The 23,986-nt window shown below is 40.8% G+C and overlaps 1 protein-coding gene, 1 long non-coding RNA gene and 1 other non-coding gene across 6 annotated transcripts in view; 1 reads left to right on the top strand and 2 right to left on the bottom strand.

Moving 5' to 3' along the window:
- LOC133409342 (uncharacterized) overlaps window positions 1-1,020 on the bottom strand; it is a 19,469-nt gene extending 18,449 nt beyond the window's left edge. For all 4 annotated transcript variants that reach the window (XR_009769389.1, XR_009769391.1, XR_009769388.1 and 1 more), the window contains exon 1: window positions 576-1,020. This is a non-coding gene — a long non-coding RNA (uncharacterized LOC133409342). The remainder of the gene's footprint in view (window positions 1-575) is intronic.
- Window positions 266-23,986, top strand: slc2a1b (solute carrier family 2 member 1b). Its single transcript, XM_061689229.1, has 10 exons — window positions 266-708; window positions 11,299-11,394; window positions 15,647-15,807; window positions 17,300-17,540; window positions 17,621-17,783; window positions 18,220-18,407; window positions 18,489-18,593; window positions 18,955-19,056; window positions 19,134-19,337; window positions 20,432-23,986. Exons 1-10 carry the CDS (start codon window positions 694-696, stop codon window positions 20,624-20,626), a joined length of 1,470 nt encoding a protein of 489 aa, XP_061545213.1. The 5' UTR covers window positions 266-693; the 3' UTR covers window positions 20,627-23,986.
- trnay-gua (transfer RNA tyrosine (anticodon GUA)) lies at window positions 16,626-16,712 on the bottom strand. Its single transcript is given in 2 exon segments — window positions 16,626-16,661; window positions 16,676-16,712. It is a non-coding gene; the product is annotated as a tRNA-Tyr (tRNA).

Below are 23,986 nucleotides of genomic sequence, written 5' to 3'. Positions count from 1 at the left end.
GGTAATTTGTCTTAGGGGCAGATATCTGAAATGTGATTAAAAATACTAAATAATTAATAGCGGGGCAAAATTGACTGGGCAAAATTGAATTGATGACGGATATCTGCAACAGTGTGGAAACACTGTTGCAGATGTAGGTGGAGCTGTTGAATGTTAAGAAGGCTTTGCCATTGAAACGGGCCTGAATGCTATTGGCTGAGAGAGAGGATGGGCCTCGTTGTTCGGACGGCCCGGCCCTTTTCCCACCACATTGCGTCATCTCCGCGACATATATGAACCGCAACCGGCTCCGAAGTAGAACGAGTCGCTTTCTCGGGGCTCCGCGAAAAGAGAACGAAGCAGGAGAACTACCAAAACAAGTCAGCGTGAATGCACTTTTTTTTTTTTTTTTTTTTTTTAAATTCCAACCAGGAAGTTACGCGACAAAAAACAAACAAACAAAAAAAAGGGAGCTGGAACGACGTCGCGAAGGTTTTGACTTTTAAATTAGGAGGGAAAAAAAGTTACAAAAAGACAAGGGAGGTGACTTTTTCGGAGAAACATTACCGTTAGACATGAAAGAGACGTTTTCCCACCTTGACGTTTAAAACAGCGGCGACGAGGACCTTTTGCCATTATTCTTCTCAACTTCAACCAAGAAGACGAAGCCGACAAACAATAACAAGGAGACACCGTTGCCTTACTGACGCTGCCATGGATTCTGGAAAGGTAACTTCTGTCAAACCTGTTCTTTTGCTGCTTGTTGTTGCAAAGTATGCGTTGTCCGGTGAGAGAGTTCAGTGAGTACGCCGCATTAATTACCCATGATGCTGTTCGCCTACACCGAGGACCCGATGCTTCTATTATTGTGATGCAACGCAACTGTAGCGTCGTTCTCGGCACTGCACTTTCGAGAATCGTTTTGGAATGTATTGTATGACCTTTCAGCGTACAAAAAAATCCTATCTGACTAGTGATGTTCCATGTCCCTTTTTTCCCCACTTTAATATCTTTATATTTGTTCATTATGTGTACTAGCAAAGCCATTTTTTTCTCAGATTCGACAAAATCAAATGTGGGATTCTTTCAGTATGGTCTACCTATTTCTTTTCCTAACTTTTTTTTTTTTTTTTTTTAGAAAGTAAACAATCATTGATACTGAAAAAATATAGCGAAATATTGAGATCAATTGAAGAGAAAAACATGTATCTATGCTAAGGGTGGTGAAGGTATGGCCCACGGGCCTCATACTGCCTGCTCCGTTCTTTAATTCGGCTCACCCAGCATTTAAATTAACATGGATTTTTACTCCAAACATGCAGTACAAAGAACAAAAATGAAAAATTACAATGTAAATATTGCTGCTGTGGTAGTGATGATTAAAAAGTAACTTTACATTTACTGAGGCAATGTTATTGGTGCTTCAATATAAATTGTTCCCGGGGAGCAGTTTTATAAGCAGAGGAAATGCATCTAAACCAGTGGCAAAACAAGTGTGTTTACTTAAACAGAACAGCTTGCAGTGAAATACTGTAGTTGAGTACTGATGTGTATCATTAAAACAGTTCACATACAGTTGAACAAACCTAATTTGGAATTTTGTCTTTTCAGATCTCAGCACCACCCATTGTTAAAGTTATGTAGAAATATACATAGTGGATGTTTGCACCAGGTCACCAAACACCCATCGGCATTGAAAACAACCTCAGTGCTAAAAAGTTGGTTGTTGTCTGAAAGCTTTTGTTGAATTAATCCAAAGAGTCCAATAGAAAGGTATCAGGCCTTATTTATACTCGCCAAAGTTGTGTTTGTCCCACTGTTGTGAAACTAAACAGGACTTAATCTGGTGTCTGATAATACTGTCTCTGACTTATAGCGCAGCTTGTCACAGCTGTGGTCCTATTCTCGACAGAAAATGCGATGAGACACCAAAAACCAGCTTTTGTGGTGGCCCCTAAATGTTTCCTTAACCGTTTGTTGCTTTAGTCTTCTGCACTTTTCCCCTGCGAGGGCCTTGTACTCTCGCCACACGGTTCCCCATCAGCCTGACATGTTTGGTGCAGACGTGATGAGAATCTCCAGTCCCAGTTTTCACACTTCAGTCCAACAAGGAACAGCTGTACATTTTCACACTCCACAAATTGCAGAAATGTAGGGCTGTCACTATCGAATCTTTTTAGAATTGATTCTTATATTAATTGAATAATCGAATAATAATTGGTATTAAATATTTAAAAAAGTTTTTTTTTTTTAAAACTACTAACACGTATTTTCTTCTCATTTATGAGTGATGGACTTCAATCCCTAAACTTCATATGTTGGTACTGAGTGTATGGTATAGGTTTGGTGTAAAGAATTTGAGACGGGTAAATGGTTCGTAATCGTGATTTGCATTCTCGCGCTAGCGATAACCATTTTAGGTCAAAAAACGCTAACTACCATTCAGCTCACTCATACATCATGTTATATGTACATTACACAATAACACATCTAAAGTCTTAAAATTTACAGACGATCCTTTGTCATTTCTGGCAATGTTTTCACCGGCTGTAATAAATGTACTGGCTGCGTCCGTCTGCAATTTTATTTATTTTTTTCCCCGTCCTGCACACGTGCTTCTTTGCAGATCTCGTTTCTGCCACACGGGAAAGTTAAGGTAAATTTACAGCAAGTTGATGTCACAACTGTAATTGTACACTGTTCAGGCTGGTTTTGGCAAGAGTTGTAACATGCCGACTCGGCACCTGAGGTGTGTTCCGTCAATATCATTCAATGTGTGACACTCCTACACCTGACTTGGCAACCACAGTTAATGAGCCGCAACGTTGCAACCGCCCCGGTTTACCTCTGAACAATGTTTTGTTTGTGTTCCCACTTTTGCAAAGAGTAAAACTCTAATTGGGGTCAAGCGAACTGTTAACTCGGCTTATTTGGATGAGAAGCTCATGTAATATCGGGGTCAGCGGCTCACGTTTTCTCAAACCTCCGCACATGATGGCAAAGCCTCCAAAGCCCACGCCTCCTATTTGAAGTGCCACCTTCCTTTGTGATTGTTTTTGCACTTCTAATGAGACCGATCTGTTCTAGAATGAACAAGCACTCAAGTGAAATTATCCACGACGTCTGTACATAATCAGAGTACATGAAGGACCCCCTGATGTGTCACACACACAGGATTTATTTTAAGATGAGCTCTGTCACCAAGGTCGTGGTGTTTGCTTTAGCGACGCTTAGCAAAGAGCTCAGCTTTTCTTTTTTTTTTTAGTGGCCCTACATGTGACTGTCTGGCATGATGTGGTATTAAATCACCTTTTGAATATACATAGACAAACTTAAGTTGGATAATAAATGCTTTGCAAGTTTATCACCCCCCCAGAGACATACTCAGGTCAAACTAGCTCATTGTTCCGTACTGTTTGAAGAAATTTTAATAATAACTAGGATTACCAGGAAATGTTTAGCACACTATTGCACACAAATTACATTCCACGGTATTATGGGTGCTCTGTTCTCAAGAAGAAGAGACAGGAAGTGATAATCTGCAATTAAATGTTGACGCGAAAGACATATGCTGGCACATAATAATGACTACCCATGATGAACTGGAGCTGTTTATTATCTTCTTACCTTGTAACAATAAGTAGTAGGGCAAAACAAGATGTGTCCACTAAAAGGCATTGATATTTGACACTGAAATCAGTGTACAGTGATCCCTTGTTTTTTGCGGTTAATGGGGACCAGAACCACCCCGCGAAAGGTGAAAAACCGCGACGTAGGATTTGACCCCCCCCTAGGAATTTTCGTGTATGTGTATGTGGGTACCAAAATGTTTAAAATATGTAAACTGTATTTATACTTTACATATTTGAGACACAGATTACAACAGTACACACATTTACTTAAATTTTTCATTATAAAACCTTATACAGTAATTAACATTAATCAACATTGCCTACTGAGAGAGGCGAAGAGGCTTGCGGTGGTGGCGGAGGAGAGGCTCTCACTTGACTCGTAGAGGCTTTACGTTCCCTCGGAGATTCTTCTGCTGGAGGCGCTGATGGTGTAGCTGGGGTTTTACCTTGGAGAAAAACACGGTGATGGGTAGTTGTTGTCTTTGTTTTTTCTTTTGCTTCAAAATTCCCCTGTACAAGGACTCCTACTATGCGCAGTTACCACACGTTTCGCTTCCTTATTGAAGCAGTTTTGCGGATGTTTGCTTCCTCTTTTTTAATGTATCGCACTGTAGATACATTCACGTCATAATGGCATGCCACAGATGTATAACTTCTGCCCTCTTTGATCATATCTAAACGTTTCACTTTATCGCTGATGGTCATCATCTTCTTCTTCCTCTTGGGCGCTCCGGAGAAAGCTTTCGCAGGGGCACAGCGCTTAGGCGGCATTGTAAGGGCTTAACTAATAAAAAAATGTTACCGCTTAAACAAAAAAAGTTAACAGCGTGGACGAGACTGGCGAGACACAACAAGGGAAGATGCTGGGTGAGGCTGTGATGATGCGCAGCCAATCACCTCACGGGATAAATCCACTCGTGCTCTTGGTCGATGTCGCGCCGGAAACCAATCACGCGCCTTGTATGAGTGCCCGTGGCATGTACAGTACAGTACAGGCGTGTACAAAGCCTCTGAGTCAACTCATCTCTTTGTTTTGCATGCAAGGAAACCTTCTCTCTCGTGCATCAACATTAAACAAGGCATCTTTCCGCAATATGGCTGCTGATGTGGCTGTATTTTCTGTCATTTTTATTTTTGGATGAATTATTATTTATTTATTTTTTTATGAATATTTTGGGAAAAACCCGCGAAGCACTGAAGCCGCAAAACGTGAAGTGCGAAGTGGTGAGGGAACACTAATTCATAGTGTAGAGGTGAAATTTAGCGACCTTGTTATGCAAACACCTTCGTTTGGATATTTGAACACAAACGGTGCAGCAACACATTTCGACATTCAATGTAACAGTACTCACAGTGATATATTCTTTATCTTCTGTGAGGCTCTGAGGTGGGAGCTGAGACAGCTATACTGTACAGACGTCCACCTACAGTATATCCGTCTGTTTGTCTTATACTGCCCCCAGGTGGCCAAGGCGTGTAGCAGCACAATGGCCTTTCAATTGATCCAAAGTGTGACAAAAACTGTTTAATTATTTTTAATTCAATCATTACTGTATGTTTTTATAAAGTACAATATTATATAGTGCTTGGTTTATTGAAACAAAGTAACCGCAAACACTTTAGTCATCAGTCTTTAAATGTCTGCATGGATTAGTCAATGGAGAAGATGCTGTCTGAAGGGGAAGTATGTGTTTTAAAGAACATTTCCAGCAACCGATGGAGATACGTCTTACAAAAAAATGGCCTTGTAAAACTTTTTTTTGCTAGTTCATGCAGTAAAACATCTCTTGTACACTTTTCTGACCTGTGAATCTCGATTGTTTTTAAATCAGCTACTTATAAAGAGTGGACAAAAGTGATAACCACGTGTAAATCATGTTTTTTTGGTGTAGTTAAAATTGGGCATAAATCAGCAAGCTGATGAAGGCTTTAGCCACATGCCAAATCAAACAAGAGTGTTTGGAAATTGTAGGTCAGGAGGATTTCTGTTGAGCTTAGTGAAGTTGCAGTGGATCGCATATTGAATTCCCCACAGATGTGTAAACTGAGACTGCGGAGGTGGCGTCCCGTGGTGGGACGTGATGGAGTCCTCGTAGGCACGGCTTACGGGAGCACCCAGCTGAGCTGAAGCGCAATCAAAGCTGCTGTCATCAGTATTCACTTTTTATTCTGGCCTCGCACTGTCTTGAAATAACAGGTTTAGTGCACTACTAATTACCTCCTATCAGCTCTGTAGTCATACAAAGACGGAGCTTAAGTTTCCTGGGTGTGCTGAGATGAATATTTTAAACCAACATTTTAAAAGTGTCAGCTGCAAAAAGATGTATGAAATTGAAAACTCTCTCTGTATTGCATCGACAATCTAATAAAGCAGTGTGGGACCGTTTTCTCTCAGGAGCCATTTCATCAAACAAATGTTTATTATCTATACATTGTGAGAATTTGAGGGTTAAATGTTTCTTCTGAGGTTTTCTGAGCACCCTCTTGAAAGTAGTACTCCCACAAGTCCCCCGCCCCCCACCCACGGCACCCGTTTCACCAAAGGATACTAAATTCAGTGGACATGTCCATCATAACACAACACACGGAAACGTCTGAAGGATCCATCTTTGAAAATGGACAGAAATTCTGCCTTTTTGGTTTGAATCATTTATGACTCCCTCAGTAGCTCCCTGTGTCACTGATTCACACACACAAAAATGGTGGATGTCTATCAGAACAGGATGCGCAAGAATGTCTCCAAGATCCATGCCTGAAATTGGAGAGGAAGGCATTTTACGCAAATTCCAAGGTGCGTACTTTGACGGACTGCTACAAATGAAACAAATATACAAATGTATGAACGCCCAATTGAACTCCATTTGGAAGCAGATATTCTAGACGGATGGGGGTTGCTAAACAGTGAAGCGCTTTCGCTTACTTCATCTCATGTAGCCACCCAAGTTTGGTGATCATTTGAAGGATTGGCTGTGGAATAAGGGGGTGGGGCGTAGCTTTTATTTGGTTTGAGAATTGCATGTGTGTGGATCCTTTGTAGATCCTTTGTAGCTGAAGTCTAGCCTCTGTAGGGAGCTGAGCATTAACAGCCTGTGTTAACACACATAGTTTGTATTTCCCAGCAAAGACTCGTCATAAAAAACATTCAAACCCAAAGTACATCACATGGTGAACATTACACAAGCGGGGACATCACATTTGCATGGTATTTTAATAGTCAAGAGTTCACAACACATCAGGTTCCACTTACCTTTATTTACAAGATGCCGGATTCCTGAAGCGATTATTGAGTTAAGCTAATTGTTTTGTCTTCGATATTGTGTATGTTCAGCCAACCAATCATCAGCCACAATACAAAATATTCATCTGTATTTTCTCTTACGCCATTTCCATCAAATCAAAGGCTCATCGTGTTAGCTGATAGCAGTTGTACAAAAGTGTAAACCGCAACTAAAATAGGAGGTAAAACATCAATGTTAGCTCTGTTTTCCGCCTCAGTAAAATGCTCTAAGCATGTTTTGGCAGTTTTCCGTAATGAATGCACACATCGTCTTCCTTTTCTCCCGGACGAGGATGATAAAATGGCACGTAGGGTGTGACTTCATTGTTTCCTGAACAATGAAGTGCCACAAATATGGTGCTGCCGTGTGTACATGTACACAAAGAAGTAGGAACCTTCCACTCTCTGCCTCCTGTGTGGCATTTACAGGAAACGCAGGACAAGTTTGACATTGGGGTTCAAATTAAGCTCAGGCTAGATTCCCAGTATTACCTTCATCCACTGGGCAATGTATGCATCTGTTCCCTTATATTGCCAAGAAAGCTTCCATTTCCTCTGCAGAATATTGCGTCTGAGAGAACAGTGTTTACAGCATGTCGGACTACTTTAAGCCACGAATTTCAAGGCTCCTTTTAAACCTGGTCATTGTTACCTGTTATTTGTGGAATGTATCGCTACTTTTCTTCACAGCATCCGATAATGTAAGGTTCTTTGCGCGCTACCTCTGTTAAATTATGTGACATTAGCAACCTAGCATCATGACATAAGGGTAACCATGGGAACATGTGACGTAAGAGAAAAATGTATACTTTCCCCCCCTACTTCATTTGTCAAACCAAACTTTGAAAGGCCCTAATGTCGGGTGTTCTGAACGGTCCAAGCTGGAATCGAACTGGGAACCTTCTTGCTGTGAGGTTGCAGTGCTAACCTCTCTTCTACCATGCACTCATAAATTTGCATGAAGGCGAGACCGTCCTGGTGAAAGGGTGAACGACTGGTTAGAGCGTCTGCCTCACAGTTCTGAGGACTGGGGTTCAATCCCCGGCCTGCCTGTGTGGAGTTTCCACGTTCTTCCCGTGCCTGCGTGGGTTTTCTCCGGGCACTCCCACATCCCAAAACCATGCATGGTAGGTTAATTGACAACTCTAAATTGCCCGTAGGTGTGAATGTGAGTGCGAATGGTTGTTTGTTTGTATGTGCCCTGCGATTGGCTGGCAACCAGTTCAGGGTGTACCCCGCCTCCTGCCCGATGATAGCTGGGATAGGCTCCAGCACGCCCGCGACCCTAGTGAGGAGAAGCGGCTCAGAAAATGGATGGATGGATGGATGGCTAAACCGTCCCATTTAACACACAGCGATCCTCTTCTAGGCCATAAATCCTTAGCATAATTGCTATTAGTAATTTTTAACTTACTGTCACAATATCAATAATAAATACAAATGTGCTTGCTAAAAATTTAGTTTTTTCTTTGTGTAGATTCTTTGTCATCCAGGTCATTGACTGGACTGGACTTGTGTTGTTTTAGAATTTGCTTTTTTCTTGGTTCCAGAAAACATTAAAAATGACTTAGGCAGTTGAGCTTTTTGACTTGCAAAGTATAAAACAATCCAATGAAACAGGAAGTACGGAGGTAACTAATCCAGAGATGACATGTTCTTACGCCACTGCGTAAACTAGTTTATTGTGTGCCGTGTGGAACCACAAAAACATGTATGTCCCCTGTAATCGAAGGTGAACACGAGTATGGATTGGGGATGTTGTTGAAAATGCTTCCATCTACAGGTTTGGAGTGTTATAGCATGCTATTTACACATAACGCTATTCAACTACCAGTGCGTCACTGGTGTTGTGGAACACATAGCTGACTTTCATGCAGCCGGCGTTAGCGCAATTCCTGCTCAGTGATCATACAACCCCAATTCCAATGAAGTCGGGATGTTGTGTTAAACATAAATAAAAACAGAATACAATGATTGGCAAATCATGTTCAACCTATATTTAATTAAATACACTACAAAGACAAGATATTTAATGTTCAAACTGATAAACTTTGTTTTTTTGTTTTTATTGTCTAAACTTGATTGTTTTTAGCAAATAATCATTTATTTAGAATGAATTATTATTTTTTTTATATATAAAATGATTATCATTTTATTTAATGTTCAAACTGATAAACTTTGTTTTTTGTTTTTATTTATTTATTTAAACTATTGTTTTATTGTTTTTAGCAAATAATCATTCATTTCGAATTTAATGGCTGCAACAAAGATAGGGCGAGGTTCACCTCTTTGTGAACAAGTGCGTGAGAAAATAGTCAAACAGTTTAAGGACAATGTTCATCAACGTACAATTGCAAGGAATTTAGGGATTTCATCATCTACAGTCCATAATATCATCAAAAGGTTCAGAGAATCTGGAGATATCACTGCACGTAAGCGCCAAGGCCGAAAACCAACATTGAATGCCCGTGACCTTTGATCCCTCAAGCGGCACTGCATCAAAAACCGACAACCAATGTGTAAAGGATATCATCACATGGGCTCAGGAACCAATGTCAGTCAATACAGTTCGGCGCTACATCCGGAAGTGCAACTTGAAACTCTACTATGCAAAGCAAAAGCCATTTATCAACAATACTCAGAAATGCCGTCGGCTTCTCTGGGCCAGAGCCCAGTGTTCTGTGGTCCGACGAGTCAACATTACAAATTGTTTTTGGATATTGTGGACGTCGGGTCCTCCGGGCCAATGAGGAAAAGAACCACCCGGACTGTTCTGGACGCAAAGTTCAAAAGCCGGCATCTGTGATGGTATGGGGCTGTGTTAGTGCCCATGGGATGGGTAACTTACACATCAGTGAAGGCACCATTAATGCTGAAAGGTACATACAGGTTTTGGAGAAACATATGCTGCCATCCAAGCAACGTCTTTTTCATGGACGCCCCGCTTATTTCAGCAAGACAATGCCAAACCACATTCTGCATGTGTCACAACGGCGTGGCTTTGTAGGAAAAGAGTGCGGGTACTAGACTGGGCTGCCTGCAGTCTGGACCTGTCTCCCATTGAAAATGTGTGGCGCACTATGCAGCGTAAAATACGATAACGGAGACCCCGGACTGTTGAACAGCTGAAGCTGTACATCAAAAGCAAGAATGGGAAAGAATTCCACCTACAAAGCTTCAACAATTAGTGTCCTCAGTTCCCAAATGTTTATTGAATGTTGTTAAAAGAAAAGGTGATGTAACACAGTGGTAAACATGACCCTCTCCCAGCTTTTTTGGAACACGTTACAGCCATAAAATTCTAAGTTAATGATTATTTGCTAAAAAAAACTGAAGTTTATCACTTTGAACAGTCTTGTCTTTGTATCTTGTCTTTGTAATATAGGTTGAACATGATTTGCAAATCATTGTAGTCTGTTTTTATTTATGTTTAACACAACGTCCCAACTTGATTGGAATTGGGGTTGTAGTTGTAAATTTTCTGTCTCTCTGTACCCTGTTGTTGATTGGCAACCAATCCTTTCTCCTAACAGTCAAATATGCTGCTGCAGCCCGCCATGAGTCTGAACACGATTTGCAGTAGAAAAATCTATGCAACCTTTTGCCTAGAAATTGCTAGTACAGCATAAAATCCCAGCGGCCCAATATGTGACTGTGACGGGTTGTGCCCGAAGCTGTTGCTTGCCAGTCCGACACGAGGAAATTAACGTGCTCCACTCTGGTGTATTAAGTTTGCGGTATGAGGACAATATTGTCTAATCCGCTCGGCTCTATGGGGGCTTAAGAAGCCAATAACATATATCTGTATACTGTAGTATAGGCTTCTGGCGATTCACCCTTGAGCTGTTTACATCAATTGTGTGGAGGATTACGCTTCTCAGTTTGAGATAAATGTATATGTGCTGGATACGTTTCTTTACTTACTGCTGTTTGGAATGTTTTCTCCACTAGTGTCTTCATTATGCTGGTTTTGATCAGCCATTGAGGATCGAATAAGTTGTGGAGATCTTTACATTTTCCTGTGTCGATTGAATTAGATAGTGTCCCATTTGTGGAGTATGTCAAATTTTCAGTGGTTATCACCATTGCTTTCCAGCAAGAAGGTCCCTTGTTCAATTCTATCGTCGACCACTCTATTATAAGCCACCTAACTTTCTTTTCTGTTTTCTGTTTTATTGGAGACTTTGAGACTCCTTCCAGTTTTTCACCCCTCCTTGTCCAGAATGTAATTGAATGGTGCTTATGCAAAGCCACCGTTGGTTGATTTAACCAGAACGTGGAATGTCCCCTTTAAGACACCAGAAAACGGTTTCAAATTATGGGCGTACGAATATATACGTCTGATTTAATGATTCTTAGTTCGAACCTATGGAACCACTGACATTATTTCGGGTTTCTCTCCCTGTGCAGCAAATAACTTTCCCGTTGATGCTGTGTGTTGGGACCGCCGTGATTGGCTCCCTGCAGTTCGGATACAACACGGGTGTCATCAATGCGCCTCAGAAGGTAAGAATATTATAAAGTTGTTGTTTGTTCCCTGCCTCTCTCCCCAGAATTTGCTTGGATAGGCTACAGCTCACCCGCCAATCTAGTCAGGATAAGATGGCTGGATCATTGGATGTTCAAGTAAGACAAATCCCAAATATTTTGGGTCTGCAATATTGTCCCATGCCTGCTACGTGGTGAGCTCAGGGCCAGAGAGTGGAAAAGGGGGTGGGCTTAGCAGGGGGATAATAATAACTGCGTTCAGGCTTATCAGCTCCAAGGACATCTATATTAACAGACTCCGGGTGATTCCTGTGTAAAACAGTGCCTTAAAATGGACTGACTGACAGCAGGCTCTGCGAGGATTGTTACAGGAAATGAAAAGGCACCTGTTCCCAGGGTGACGCAGGTATTAAGAAAACATTCTCAAGCCAGCCCCTATACCCCCACCCCACCCACAAAACCACCTTACCCCCTCCAGAGTCAATTTGAAGTTTATCAACAGGGAGGTTAATAAAGGAGCCAATTTCCTGGAGATTGTATAGTGAGAGTGACTTTTGTGTGAGGATTGTTGGACCGCGTTGGTCTGGGCGCACCCTGCGGCCACATAAGGTCTCAGTTGTGTCGCCAGATGGGCCCGGCTTTCTATTTACCTTTTGTTTCGACAGGATCCTCAGCTGTTTGCTGTGTTGCCACAGACATGATTCACTAAATGATAGGCACGCACATGCATGGTACTCTTGCACTTTTGACCCTTACATGGCACTCTGCCTTTTATACAGCTATCCGTTCTATACTGCTTATCCTGAGAGGTCCCGCGTTCCGTTCTAAAAACATATATGTTAGGTTCGTTGAAGGCAAATAAAGTCCTATAAATAAATTGTCCATAGGTGTGAGTGTTGAATGGTTTGTCAGTATCGTCGTCAATATCTGTCAGGTTGGAATCCTCACACCTCCGAAAGCACTGCTTTTTAGGAAATCCCAAAAGCACCATCTTGCTTGAGTTACCAAACTGCATGATTCAAGTTGGTATTATACCTTGTACATTGTATATGCCAACATCCACCCCAAAATCATGTTCAGTCACTAATTTATACACAAAAAAAGTGTTCATTTATTCCGCTGTCCCTGATTAAGCACTATAGAAGATGAATCTGATGAATACTTTAAGACGTCACTCTTCAAAGTGCAATGATACATTTTACATCCAGACAGTCAAATCATATTTAGCTTTCATTTTAGTGCTGAAAAACCTACCCACCTTGGATGACTTCACGTGCGGAATGGCATTAGGGGTCTGTTCCAGGAATGTTAATCCGCATGGGTTGAAGAAGTGAATTGCAGGCACGGTGAAAACGTGAAAACGGCACGTTCGACCGCACGAGTGGCGACACACGGCAGTAGGAGGGGGCTTTGGTTAATGTGTGTTTGTAATAAACACTCTTGAGTTTATGCGTCGTCACGTGAAGGCTGAAAAACAATTACCCGACACATTCACTAATAATCCCGTCGTATTAATGACCAAGTAAGCGGATATCATTTTACCACAACAAAACACTTAAGCTTTTTTGCCAGGAATTTTTGTCCAGTACACTTTCACTTTGCATTGTAAGGCTGCTTAAGCGCATCACAGAGTTGTTAAACCGCTAACATTTGAATCACCGAGATGCATAGACGTCACAATTACAAGCTCAGCAAGAACATTGTTTGTTTTGAAAACGTCTTGTTACATTGGCAAATACACACCGAAACTACCGCGACAGCAAGAGATTTTTTTTTTCCCTGACTAGAGCGGGTGAATTCATCACTCTCCTTGACAACCTGACCGCCGGCACGGACGACTCCCGCTGACAAGCCGGGGGCATGAATGCACAGCTTGTTTTCAGGCGTCGTGCTTCCTGTTGCCAGTTGCTGCACGGGCCTGCGCGGTCCTCGTCGAAAGTAACACAAGCCAGGGTTCGGTCAGGACGTTTACGTGCAGTTCGGCGGGGACACGGCAGAGGAATTTTCACCTCTGCTTCCAAGAGTGGTCCTCTGGCCCACTTGAGCCTCTTAGTATTCCTGGATTTAATAATGCCTACCTCTAAGCTCCATTGGAGGTTGCGGCTCAGCTCAGATTGTTCTTTGTAAATTGTAAAGCTGTGGAATCCACAACACATTGAACACAACAGTTAAGACATTCTAACAAACAGCAACCACGCGACAGTGACAAATTAGATCCAACAAGAAAAGTGCTGCACCCAACTGGAAACTATGGAGAATGAGCGTCTCCTGCATTTACTTCTGTCACAGTACAGAGACAAATTTTATCCTGAGAGGATACTGAGACAAGAATAAACAGCGTTGCAGTCAAGCGGAGACAAATTTTATCCCAAGAGAAGACTGAGGGCAACAAGAAACCAGAGTGCTACAGCCAAATGGAGGCTGTGGAGCAAAATAGGGCTTTCCTGTATTTACTATTACGTATAAATAAGCCACAGCTTTCAAAGTTAAGGCACCAAGGTAAGCTAACATTATTGTGTGCATGTCAATGAGGCGGCTTGCTATCTGTTTTGCATGCAAGGCTACATCCCATGCAAACCGGGCCAGGGAGGAACTGTGGAAAACATTCAGCCTCACCTAATGCCACGTCAGTTGCTCTCGCTGGCTTGTCGCTCAAACCTTTGTGGATGTCACTGAGCAATCTGTCTGTTCATAAACAACAACCGGAATGTCGGCATAGATGTGAGTGGCTGTGAAAGTCACGAGCAGATGGACGCTATGTGATAAGTAAGTATCTCGAAGCAAGTGCGAGGCGATAAGTGCATTCCGACTTAAGAGCACCCTCCCCCCCCGCCCGGCCCACCCGTCGTCCCCGCTTGTCTGATGCTAGTGGTTCTCAAAATCAAACTTTTCCCAAATAAAATATGTAATATTACAAGAATGAAGTTGTATTTTTTAGATTGACTTGTTAAAATATGATTTCTTCCCTCATTGAACTATGATTTATTATAATGATAATAATATCATGCTAAGAATAATATCATCAAATTACAGCGATCGTAATATTACGACTTTTGCGACTGACAAAATGTCTTTGTTCGGGTAAAGAAAACAATAGAACATTAGTTTTGTGACATTACAAAAAATAAAATTTCAAAAGAAAATGAGAATTGGTTATAAAATGATGACCCCCCCCCCCCCCCCTGAAAATAGACAACTTACATTTAACAACTTTTAATTTCTACAGCATTTATGGGTGCACGTACACTGCAATAACTAAAATCTAACTAATATTAAATATCTCAAATCGAGGCAAAATACATGTTCTTTGTCTACCAAGATATTTCTCCTTACCAGGCAGTTTTTGTGCAAGAGCATTTCACTTTTTTTTTTTTTTTTTTATAAATCTTTAAGGTATTCTCACTTATTGATCTTTTATTACTGGCGATAACGTGAGTGTTGTTGAGAAGAAATACAATATTTCCATAGGTGTTGGCGAGCTCTGCCACGAATACGGAAAATCCGCAAGCAGTTGACGCCCTCCCTAAAACTCCCTAAAAAAAAAAACAAAACATAGATGTCACAAGATGGAAGCCAATGATTACTTTTGTCAAAATGAAGCTCTTCAACGTTCTTCAAATTGTTTCCTTGGCACCAACGTTCCATCAGTGGAGTTTTTTTTTTAGGCTCGCTATGTTTACTTCTTTTAAGAAAAAGAAAAAAAGTCACATTTTACTGTTCTGTTGGCAGATAATTTTGTTTAAATGTTCAATTTTTAAGCACAGCTTTTGTAGTGTGGTAGTTTTGTTGAGGGGGACCTTGAAAAAAAATGTCTCCCCTGTAAGGGGTTCCTACACCCAAAAAGTTTGAAAACCCCTGCGCTAGTCGACACCGGTCAGCCTTTGAAAGCAAACACGAGGCCCGTGTGATACTAGACGTCGGTCACGTCAGCTGAGGTCAAGAAACATACTGGCAAAGTCACACGCCACGCGGTGACAATTTTGGAATCGTGAGCGGCGCTGCTGTGACATAAGCAAAGACACACGCACGCATGCGGAGTTATTCAACTGCTTCCACTTGGTCGCCTGGGTGTGTTTGTCAACACAGTCGTGATGGGGGAGGGTGGTACACTTGACAGGCCCAACTTCCTCCTTGGGAGGAAATGGCGGTAATTGCGCTGTGCTGCCATCAGCTGGCCACACCGCATCAGCTCAGCTGACAGCTTTCCTAACAAAGGTTAGGAAATGCTGCATCAGTGGTTGTGTTGATGATCTTTATGTCTTCTCTGCAGATCATCGAGAACTTTATCAACGCTACATGGGTTGCGCGTTACCAGGAGCCCATTTCAGACAACACCCTCAAAGCCATCTGGTCCATCGCCGTGGCCATCTTCTCCGTCGGCGGCATCTTCGGCTCCTTTTCACTCGGTGTCTTTGTCAATCGCTTTGGAAGGTACTGGCACAACATGATTGTGGGTGTCAAGCTATAGCTTGACCTCCTTTTAGCGATTCAACAAGTTGCAGGTTGTCCTCGGTTCACTGTCATAACTTTGAAATGCGTTATGGCGGACAATTGAGAACCCCCTGTAAAAGTTACTTATATAAGACAGTCATTCAAGTTAGATTTGAAATCTAAAGATTTTATTTTTTTTGGGGGGGGTAAAAAGGTAAAAGGTAGGTCCTGCTCTTCAGAGAGCTGTGAGATGACAATGCTTGTCACAGAGTTATATAAGAAATCTTGGTGTCCCCCAGCATTCACCTTCATCTCCCATATTTCTTAATTCATTTTGTAACCTTGAAAAGCTAAGAACCCACAACAGAAGTTAACTAGATAAGACAGTCCTTCGAGGCGGATTCGAACCAGCGTCCTAAGATCTCTGCAATAACCTCCACAGTACGCCGCTCTACCAGCTGAGCTATCGAAGGTTATATACTGTTATTTAAAATAGAGATGAATGGTTTCTGCCTTTGAAGATTTTTTTTTTTTTTTTTTTTTAAATAAATTGGCATCCCACCAGCCCACACTTAAAGTCATTAAGTCACTCTGTATTGCCTCTACAGTCCACCGCTTGATCAACTGAGCTATCAACGGGTTGTTTTGTTGAACGTTTTCTTTTTCAGGAGCAGTCATGGGAAATGTTGGTCACAGAGCTATAAAAAAAAAAAAATGTGGTGTCCCCCAGCATTCACCTTCATCTGCCATATTTTTTAATTCATTTTCCAACCTTGAAAAGCTAAGGACCCAGAACACAAGTTAATTAGATAAGACAGTCCTTCGAGCCGGACTCGAACCAGCAACCTAAGGATCTCTGTAACAGCCTCTACAGTCCTCCGCTCTACCAACTGAGCTATCGAAGGTTATCCACTGTCTTTTAAAATATATACTTCATGAAAGCCTAGTCTCAACCTGCATGTTTTCAATTATCCTCTCAGGGCAACTAGTGTACTCATCTTAAGCCGTTACCCACTCAACACTAAACTGGACGGTACTGATTTTTTTTTTTTTTTTTTTTTCAAATTCAACCTTTATTTATCCAGGTAAGCCAATTGAGAACAGATTTTCATCTGCAATGCCGACCTGGCTGCATACAGCAGAGTAAAACAAAGCAAATACAGTGTTCAAGAAAATTGAAAAGATGATTGACAAAAAGGAGTATGTTAATATAATATATTGATAACAGCTGGAACGTGTACGTTTTCCAACTAAGGACGGCACAAGGGTAGTCCTTCGAGCACTGCACAGGCCTAAAAAGGATTATCATTATGTAAGATGGATGGTTTATCCATTGGTAGTTTAGCGGTATGTCAGCTAGACTAGCTTCCCCATTGCCCCAACTGTCAAAAATGTTAGATATAAGCATGTCATTGGAATTGGGCACTTGGACTTGCAGTGTAAATCTAACCTAATTGCCCTATATTTTCACACGCCCATTTGACGTTCTCAGGAGAAACGCCATGTTCATTGCCAACGTCCTGGCCCTGATCTCATCAGCCTTGATGGGCTTCTCCAAGACGGCGTCCTCCTTCGAGATGCTCATCATCGGACGCTTCGTGGTGGGCTACTACTCGGGGCTCTCCACCGGCTTAGTGCCCATGTATGTGGGCGAGGTGTCGCCCACGTCACTTCGCGGGGCTTTGGGGACCCTTCACCAGCTTGGTATCGTCGTAGGCATCCTCATTGCACAGGTACTGTCGATTTTCATTGACTTTATTAGCGTTTATTTTTTAATACGTGAATGTCATCAGAGCCTCCTGTTTGATTCCAGGTGTTCGGATTGGAGGTCATCATGGGCAACAGCGAATTCTGGCCACTCCTCTTGGGCTTCATCTTCATCCCGTCAGTGATGCAGTGCATCCTGCTGCCTTTCTGCCACGAGAGCCCGCGTTTCCTGCTCATCAACAAAAACGAAGAAAACAAAGCCAAGACTAGTAGGTTCTCACAAGCCTTAGTTGTACTGCAAAACACGGCGGATTTCGGTTCTTAAAGTTCAGCCTTATGTTTAGGCAAGATAGTTTTGTTCATATAAAATAAGATTACGATAATATATGAAGAAAAAATAATAACAATAAATTCAATTTGACACTGCAATGCAAAAAGGGTGTAAAAAAGAAATACAATAAAATAAGGTGTATGTAGTCTGGATTTGAAAACATAATTTAGGGCAAATACTATAATATTGACATGCACAAATGAATAAAATAAAATAATTTTAGACAAAGACAAACAATAATTATACAGTTGGTAAAAATAACATTCTGGATAAAAAAATGTAGTTTGGCAAATACTATAATATAAAAATAAATGAGTAAAATATTGAATAAAATAAAAATAAACTAAAAACTTTTTTTTTTTTTTTTTTTTTAGTCCTGAAGAAGCTGAGGGGCACCAACGACGTGAGCGGCGACATGCAAGAGATGAAGGAGGAGAGCCGGCAGATGATGCGGGAGAAGAAGGTGACCATCCTGGAGCTGTTCCGCTCGCCGCTCTACCGCCAGCCTCTCCTCGTTGCCGTAGTGCTGCAGCTTTCCCAGCAGTTGTCGGGCATCAACGCCGTGAGTTTACCACAGCACCTCTCTTGTTTCCATAAATTGCTAAGCACGACCTGAAAGTGGTGTTTCATGTGGTCCCGTCAGGTCTTCTACTACTCCACAAGCATCTTTGAGCAGGCCGGAGTGGCGCAGCCAGTCTACGCTACCATTGGAGCCGGTGTCGTTAACACAGCTTTCACTGTGGTGTCGGTATGTGAAAGCCCAACGGATAATATGCTTCACAAATGTTGAGTCTAAAACCTGATCTATAAAAGAGAGAGGATCATAAAGCATCAACACCATGCTTCTGGCATGTACACAAACATGAACCCATGTTACATAAACCACTGTATTCAATTTTTAAACTATTCAACAGAAACCACGTTTACATGAGGCTCATCTAAAGTATTAGCTAGCAGAGTAGCTAACACACTAGAGAAAGCAAAATTAAACCACATAACAAATTTGTTTACAATTTGTCTGAGGGTTTTTGTGCATCGGTCCTGCTGTTTTGGGTAGCAGCATAGTTCAAAATGGGTTCAGCTGGTTAACCAATGTTCCTTGCTTCCAGCTGTTTGTGGTGGAGCGCGCCGGTCGCAGGTCTCTCCACCTGCTGGGGCTGCTGGGAATGGCCGGTTCTGCCCTCCTGATGACCATCGCCATGGCTCTACTGGTACGTGATCCCCCTCGGGTCAAATGTGCAGAAGTCCTGGTTCTCGAAGTCACGGCCCCTCTCCTGTCCCCTCGTAGGACCAGGTCAAATGGATGTCCTACCTCAGCATCGTGGCCATCTTTGCCTTCGTGGCCTTCTTTGAGATCGGACCGGGTCCAATCCCCTGGTTCATCGTGGCCGAGTTGTTCTCACAAGGGCCGAGGCCTTCGGCCATGGCCGTGGCCGGTTTCTCCAACTGGACCGCCAACTTCATTGTGGGGATGGGCTTCCAGTATTTAGCTGTGAGTATAACATGGTCCACTTTAGTCCACAAGTGGCCTCAAATGAGGTCATATCACGAGTATTATATGAAAATAGGCCACATATTAAATTGCATAATGTGGCATGACGCTACACAGACACTTACAATTAATAAATTATGTAATATATAATAAGTTTTGATGGGTACTGCTACAAATTAATCTGATCAATATCTTTGTCTTCATTAGGTTTGATGCATTTTTTTTTTATCTTCTCTGTTAGTAATGCAATTGCATATGTTCATATATGAATCAGAAAGTCATGATCATGAGAATGATATTATGAGAATCTAAAGTACTAATTTTCACGAGAAATACATCATTCATTATGAGAATAAAGCTGCAATATTATGATTACTCAGAATTTCAGTGATAATTAAAAAAACACTTAAATACTTTATATTAATTTATTGTCAAGCTATTTGGCTCCTTTTTAAGTAATTTTAGTTAATTAGTTTTTTAGGTTTAGGAAATAGAGAGAATATAGTAGGAAATTGATGTGACTATAAAGTCATGATTCTATTTTTAAAAAGTCACAGTATCGTCTCAAGAATACTATAAGCAAAAACTCATACATTTTAGGAGAATTAAGTTCTGATTTTACAAGAAAAAAAGTTGGAATATAATTAGAATTGAAAGGGAAACATTCTTTTTTTTTTAAATAGTCTATATTTTTTTAAATAATGTTTTACTTACTTTGACTATACAATAAAAATTTGCATGTTTTGGCAAATAACAATTATAAGAATAAAGTTGTTAATTTAAGACAATAAAAGAAAAACATTTTATGACAAGATATTAACTGTTGCAAATTTATAAGAGAAAAGCTGTTTTTTTTTTAATGAAAATAAGTACAACAAAAGAAAAAACATTAAATTGCATGGCGTTCTTAGCTTGTATGGCACCTCACCCAAATAAAAAGACCTTATTGTTGCCGACCCGTCTCCCCCCAGCTATGCCACCTTGTGCAGCCACATATTTTGCACATGCCAGACACTGCCACTGTATATATAAATGATTGTCATAAAAAGTCATCTCATGTACTGTATGTTCTCCCTCTGGTGTCTCGTGTGCAGACGGCGTGCGGCCCCTACGTCTTCGTCATCTTCATCGTGCTGCTGCTCTTCTTCTTCATCTTCACCTACTTCAAGGTCCCCGAGACCAAGGGCCGGACTTTTGACGAGATCGCGTCCGGCTTCCGCCAGAGCGCCGTCACGGGCGGCGAGAAGCACGAGGAGCTCAACAGCCTGGGGGCCGACTCACAGCTCTAAAGCGGCCCCCGCGCCCAAGCGATGGGACAAATATTTGATCACAGTGAGGAGGGGAGCGGCTAGAGGTGCGGGGGAAGGGGTTTAGGGTAAGGGTCCCGGCGTAGAATCATTTTTACACTGCCAACACATTTCGGTCGTCTTCACCGTGTGTGATTCTCCTTAACGTCTTCTGCTGCCCACCCCGTACTGACACTCGTACAAACACACACACACACACAGACAGTCACACACACACCCCTCTCTTCGTGTGTCACACAAAACACTCGACGGGCAGCGTGTGGCCCGGGAGATGTGAATGAGGCGCGTCGGAAGGTTTTTGATATTTCAAAGAAGGAAAAAGACCGCCTTTTTTTCAACGAATTTTTTTATGGATCTACTTCTTCACTGAGCAAAAATACTGTAAAATGCACTGTAGCTCCTGCAAGGCTTCCTCCTCTAGATGGCGCACTTTTCAATGAAATAACCCCCCCACCGCAATAGGTTACTTTACTATATCTTCGTGCTTCTTTCAATGATATGTATTTATATTACTTATTGACTGTAGATTGACAATGTTTTACCCCTTTTTTGTAAACTTTTTTTTTTTTTTTTTTAATTTTTTTTTAGAAAAGGTGTATATGCAGTTGATAATATTCATGCAGAGGAGTTCAGGGCCACACTGAAAAAATACCTGGGGAATAAAGTCATAGAATTATGACTATAATATACGGTTTTACAAGAATAACTTCATAATACTAAGATTATGAAATTGCAGTTTTACAAGAAAAAAAGTCTTAATTTTGGGCCTGAGAAAGCTATAATATTATCAACATAAAATTCAAAATTTATGAGAATCAATGAACTTTTTCAACAATGAAAACCTTTATTTTTATATTATATTTGTGCTTTTAACTTAATAAAGTTGAAATATTGCGATCAGTTTAAATTTAAAAAAAGAAAATATTTTACGAGATTATAAAATTATATGTGAAAAATGTTTATGTAATATTCCAAGAAAAAAATCCAAATTGTACGAGAACAATTTAAAGCTTTAACAATCAACACAATTGCAATATTAAAAGCAAAAAAATGGATAAATCAAATATTTTTATGAAGATTTAAAAAAAAAATAAGAATAAAGTACAAATATTGCAGTTAGATGAAAGCAAATATTTTACATAAGTAAACGGTTAATTTAATTTTTTAAAATGATATTAAGTGACTATAAATTTTTAGTCATAATGTAATGCAACTATAGAGTCATAAACTTGACAGGAATAGTAATTTTTCTTGAAAATAAAACTAATATTCCTGAGAACAGACAAAATATTGCAAGTAAAATAAAGTTTTAATTAGCACAAATATCACAAGTCAACTGCACTTGTGTTTACATTTGTGAGCATTTGACTTTATTTTGGAACTTTTGTTGTGATTTGCTTTCTCCCCCCCCCCAGCGTGTCCCCTGATACTGCTGTGTATGGTCACCCATGAATTTAATCGTAAATTTTTTAAGGAGGAGTTGACGATATGAATGTTATTATACCACACTAAAAAAACTAAAATCGTGCAGTCGTTACTCTCAGCTGCATCCTTTTTTTTCCCGGAGAGGTTGTTTTCTGTCAGAGCCTCACATGTCTGGGAAAGCATTTATTAGAGTGGAAGTGGGTAGGAAAAAAAATGGACCAAAACTTAAAGTCAGCCCTATTATCTTGTCTTGGATCAATCCTCCTCGGCCTTGCTCTGTGTTGCATTGTGGAAGTATTGTTGTGGGCTGCCATTTGTCGCAGTAGTATTGTTGAGCTTGCTCGGCCTCGCTGTCTTCTGCTGTAATCACTGCTCTCGTCTCTTGTTAGAGGAAACCAGTAAAAAGGTGAAAAAGAAAATATTTTAGCAGCACTTTATTATTCATATTTTCTTTTTTCTCGGAAACAACTAAAATCTTTGTTATAGAGGAGAGCGGCTGATGGATGACTTGATGTCTGTTGAGATGGGATTCTGTCATATTGTTCATATCTCTTTTTTTGTTTTTGTTTTTTGCTGTTTATAAAGCACTCCTATAAGTGCACGCCAATTGTTGACAGCGATGGATCATCGAATCAGGACTTCAATCCAAATCACTTGTCATTGCGACCATTCCATAAGTTTTTAGCATAATGTCGCTGTCCACTAAAAAGGATGGATCTGCAACTTTTTGCAAAAACAAATTTGGGGACAGGTCCTTGAGGCTTTTTCATGTGTCCTTCCGTGCAGGACCTGCCCACCAAATTTCTGCTCAGTCGGTGTATAACTGGTTTTGGGGGCTGATTTTCCCGGAGACGCCACTGAATGAGTTTTGGGTATTTTTTGCTTTTCACCAAGATGCACACTGAAAAAAATATATCTAATTTGGAGTTAACTGTTTTTCATTAGACAGCGACATTATTTTGAATGTCTGTTTTTTTTTTTTTTTTAAAAAACATTTTTTGTGTGCCATCCAATCAGTGCCTTTCAAGTGACCTTCAAGGGCACCCCATTCTAATAAAACGACAAGCCTTTTAAACAACTTGTAAATAAAACACACCACAGTCACTCCCAAAAATTTTCAAATGATTAAAAGGATTTTTATTGTTAGATTGTTACTGCAAAGAGGACTGTAACCTTTTTTAAAAAAATGCATTTTAGCCTCCACACACTGTTATTCAATCATCAGATGTTACATGTTGAAGGAGTGGGGGGTGGGGTGGGTGTTCTCGTTTTAGGGCACAAAAAAAAACATTGTAGTGTTTTTTAATAATTAAAAAAAAAATGTGTGTGTTGTTTTGGAGAATGCGAACCTCATTTGTGTTGAGGAAAATGTTACGAACGGATGTTGTCCTGATTGTCAAAATTGGCTGAATAAAAGAAATGATGCACACGGAAACACTGCGTGTGTGTGTGTGTGATGTCAACCATAGAACTGGAAATTAATTTTTGTAACATAGGAAATTGAAACGCATCTCTATGAAACTACAAAGGTAATGCAAGTGGAAACAGTCCAAAGATGTGTCCAAAGTACAATATAAAACTGGTAACAAAGCACTACTGAAAAGTAGGGAAAATAGTAATTATGAACAAAAGAAAAGACTAATAAGCGTAAAGCTCGACTAACAGATTAACCGTCAACAAGCAGCAACAAAACAAGGCGCAAGGAGGAATACCAGGAAAATGTCAGACTAGATGGGGAGGGGAAAAAAAAGCAAAATACATCAAACTAGAAGCGGTATCCAAAAAGGGAGCAATAAAGAATGCAGCACAGCAAACGGCAAAGACAAAGCAACAATCTGGTGTCTTCCTGGTGTGGCCGCAGAGTTGATTACGATAGCTCAACTCCTCAATGGAAAAAAAAAAAAAAAAAACAGCAAA

The sequence above is a fragment of the Phycodurus eques genome, chromosome 10, assembly GCF_024500275.1.
Source record: "Phycodurus eques isolate BA_2022a chromosome 10, UOR_Pequ_1.1, whole genome shotgun sequence".
In the NCBI taxonomy this organism is placed as follows: Eukaryota; Metazoa; Chordata; class Actinopteri; order Syngnathiformes; family Syngnathidae; genus Phycodurus; species Phycodurus eques.
This window is presented reverse-complemented; position numbering and strand designations above follow the sequence as displayed.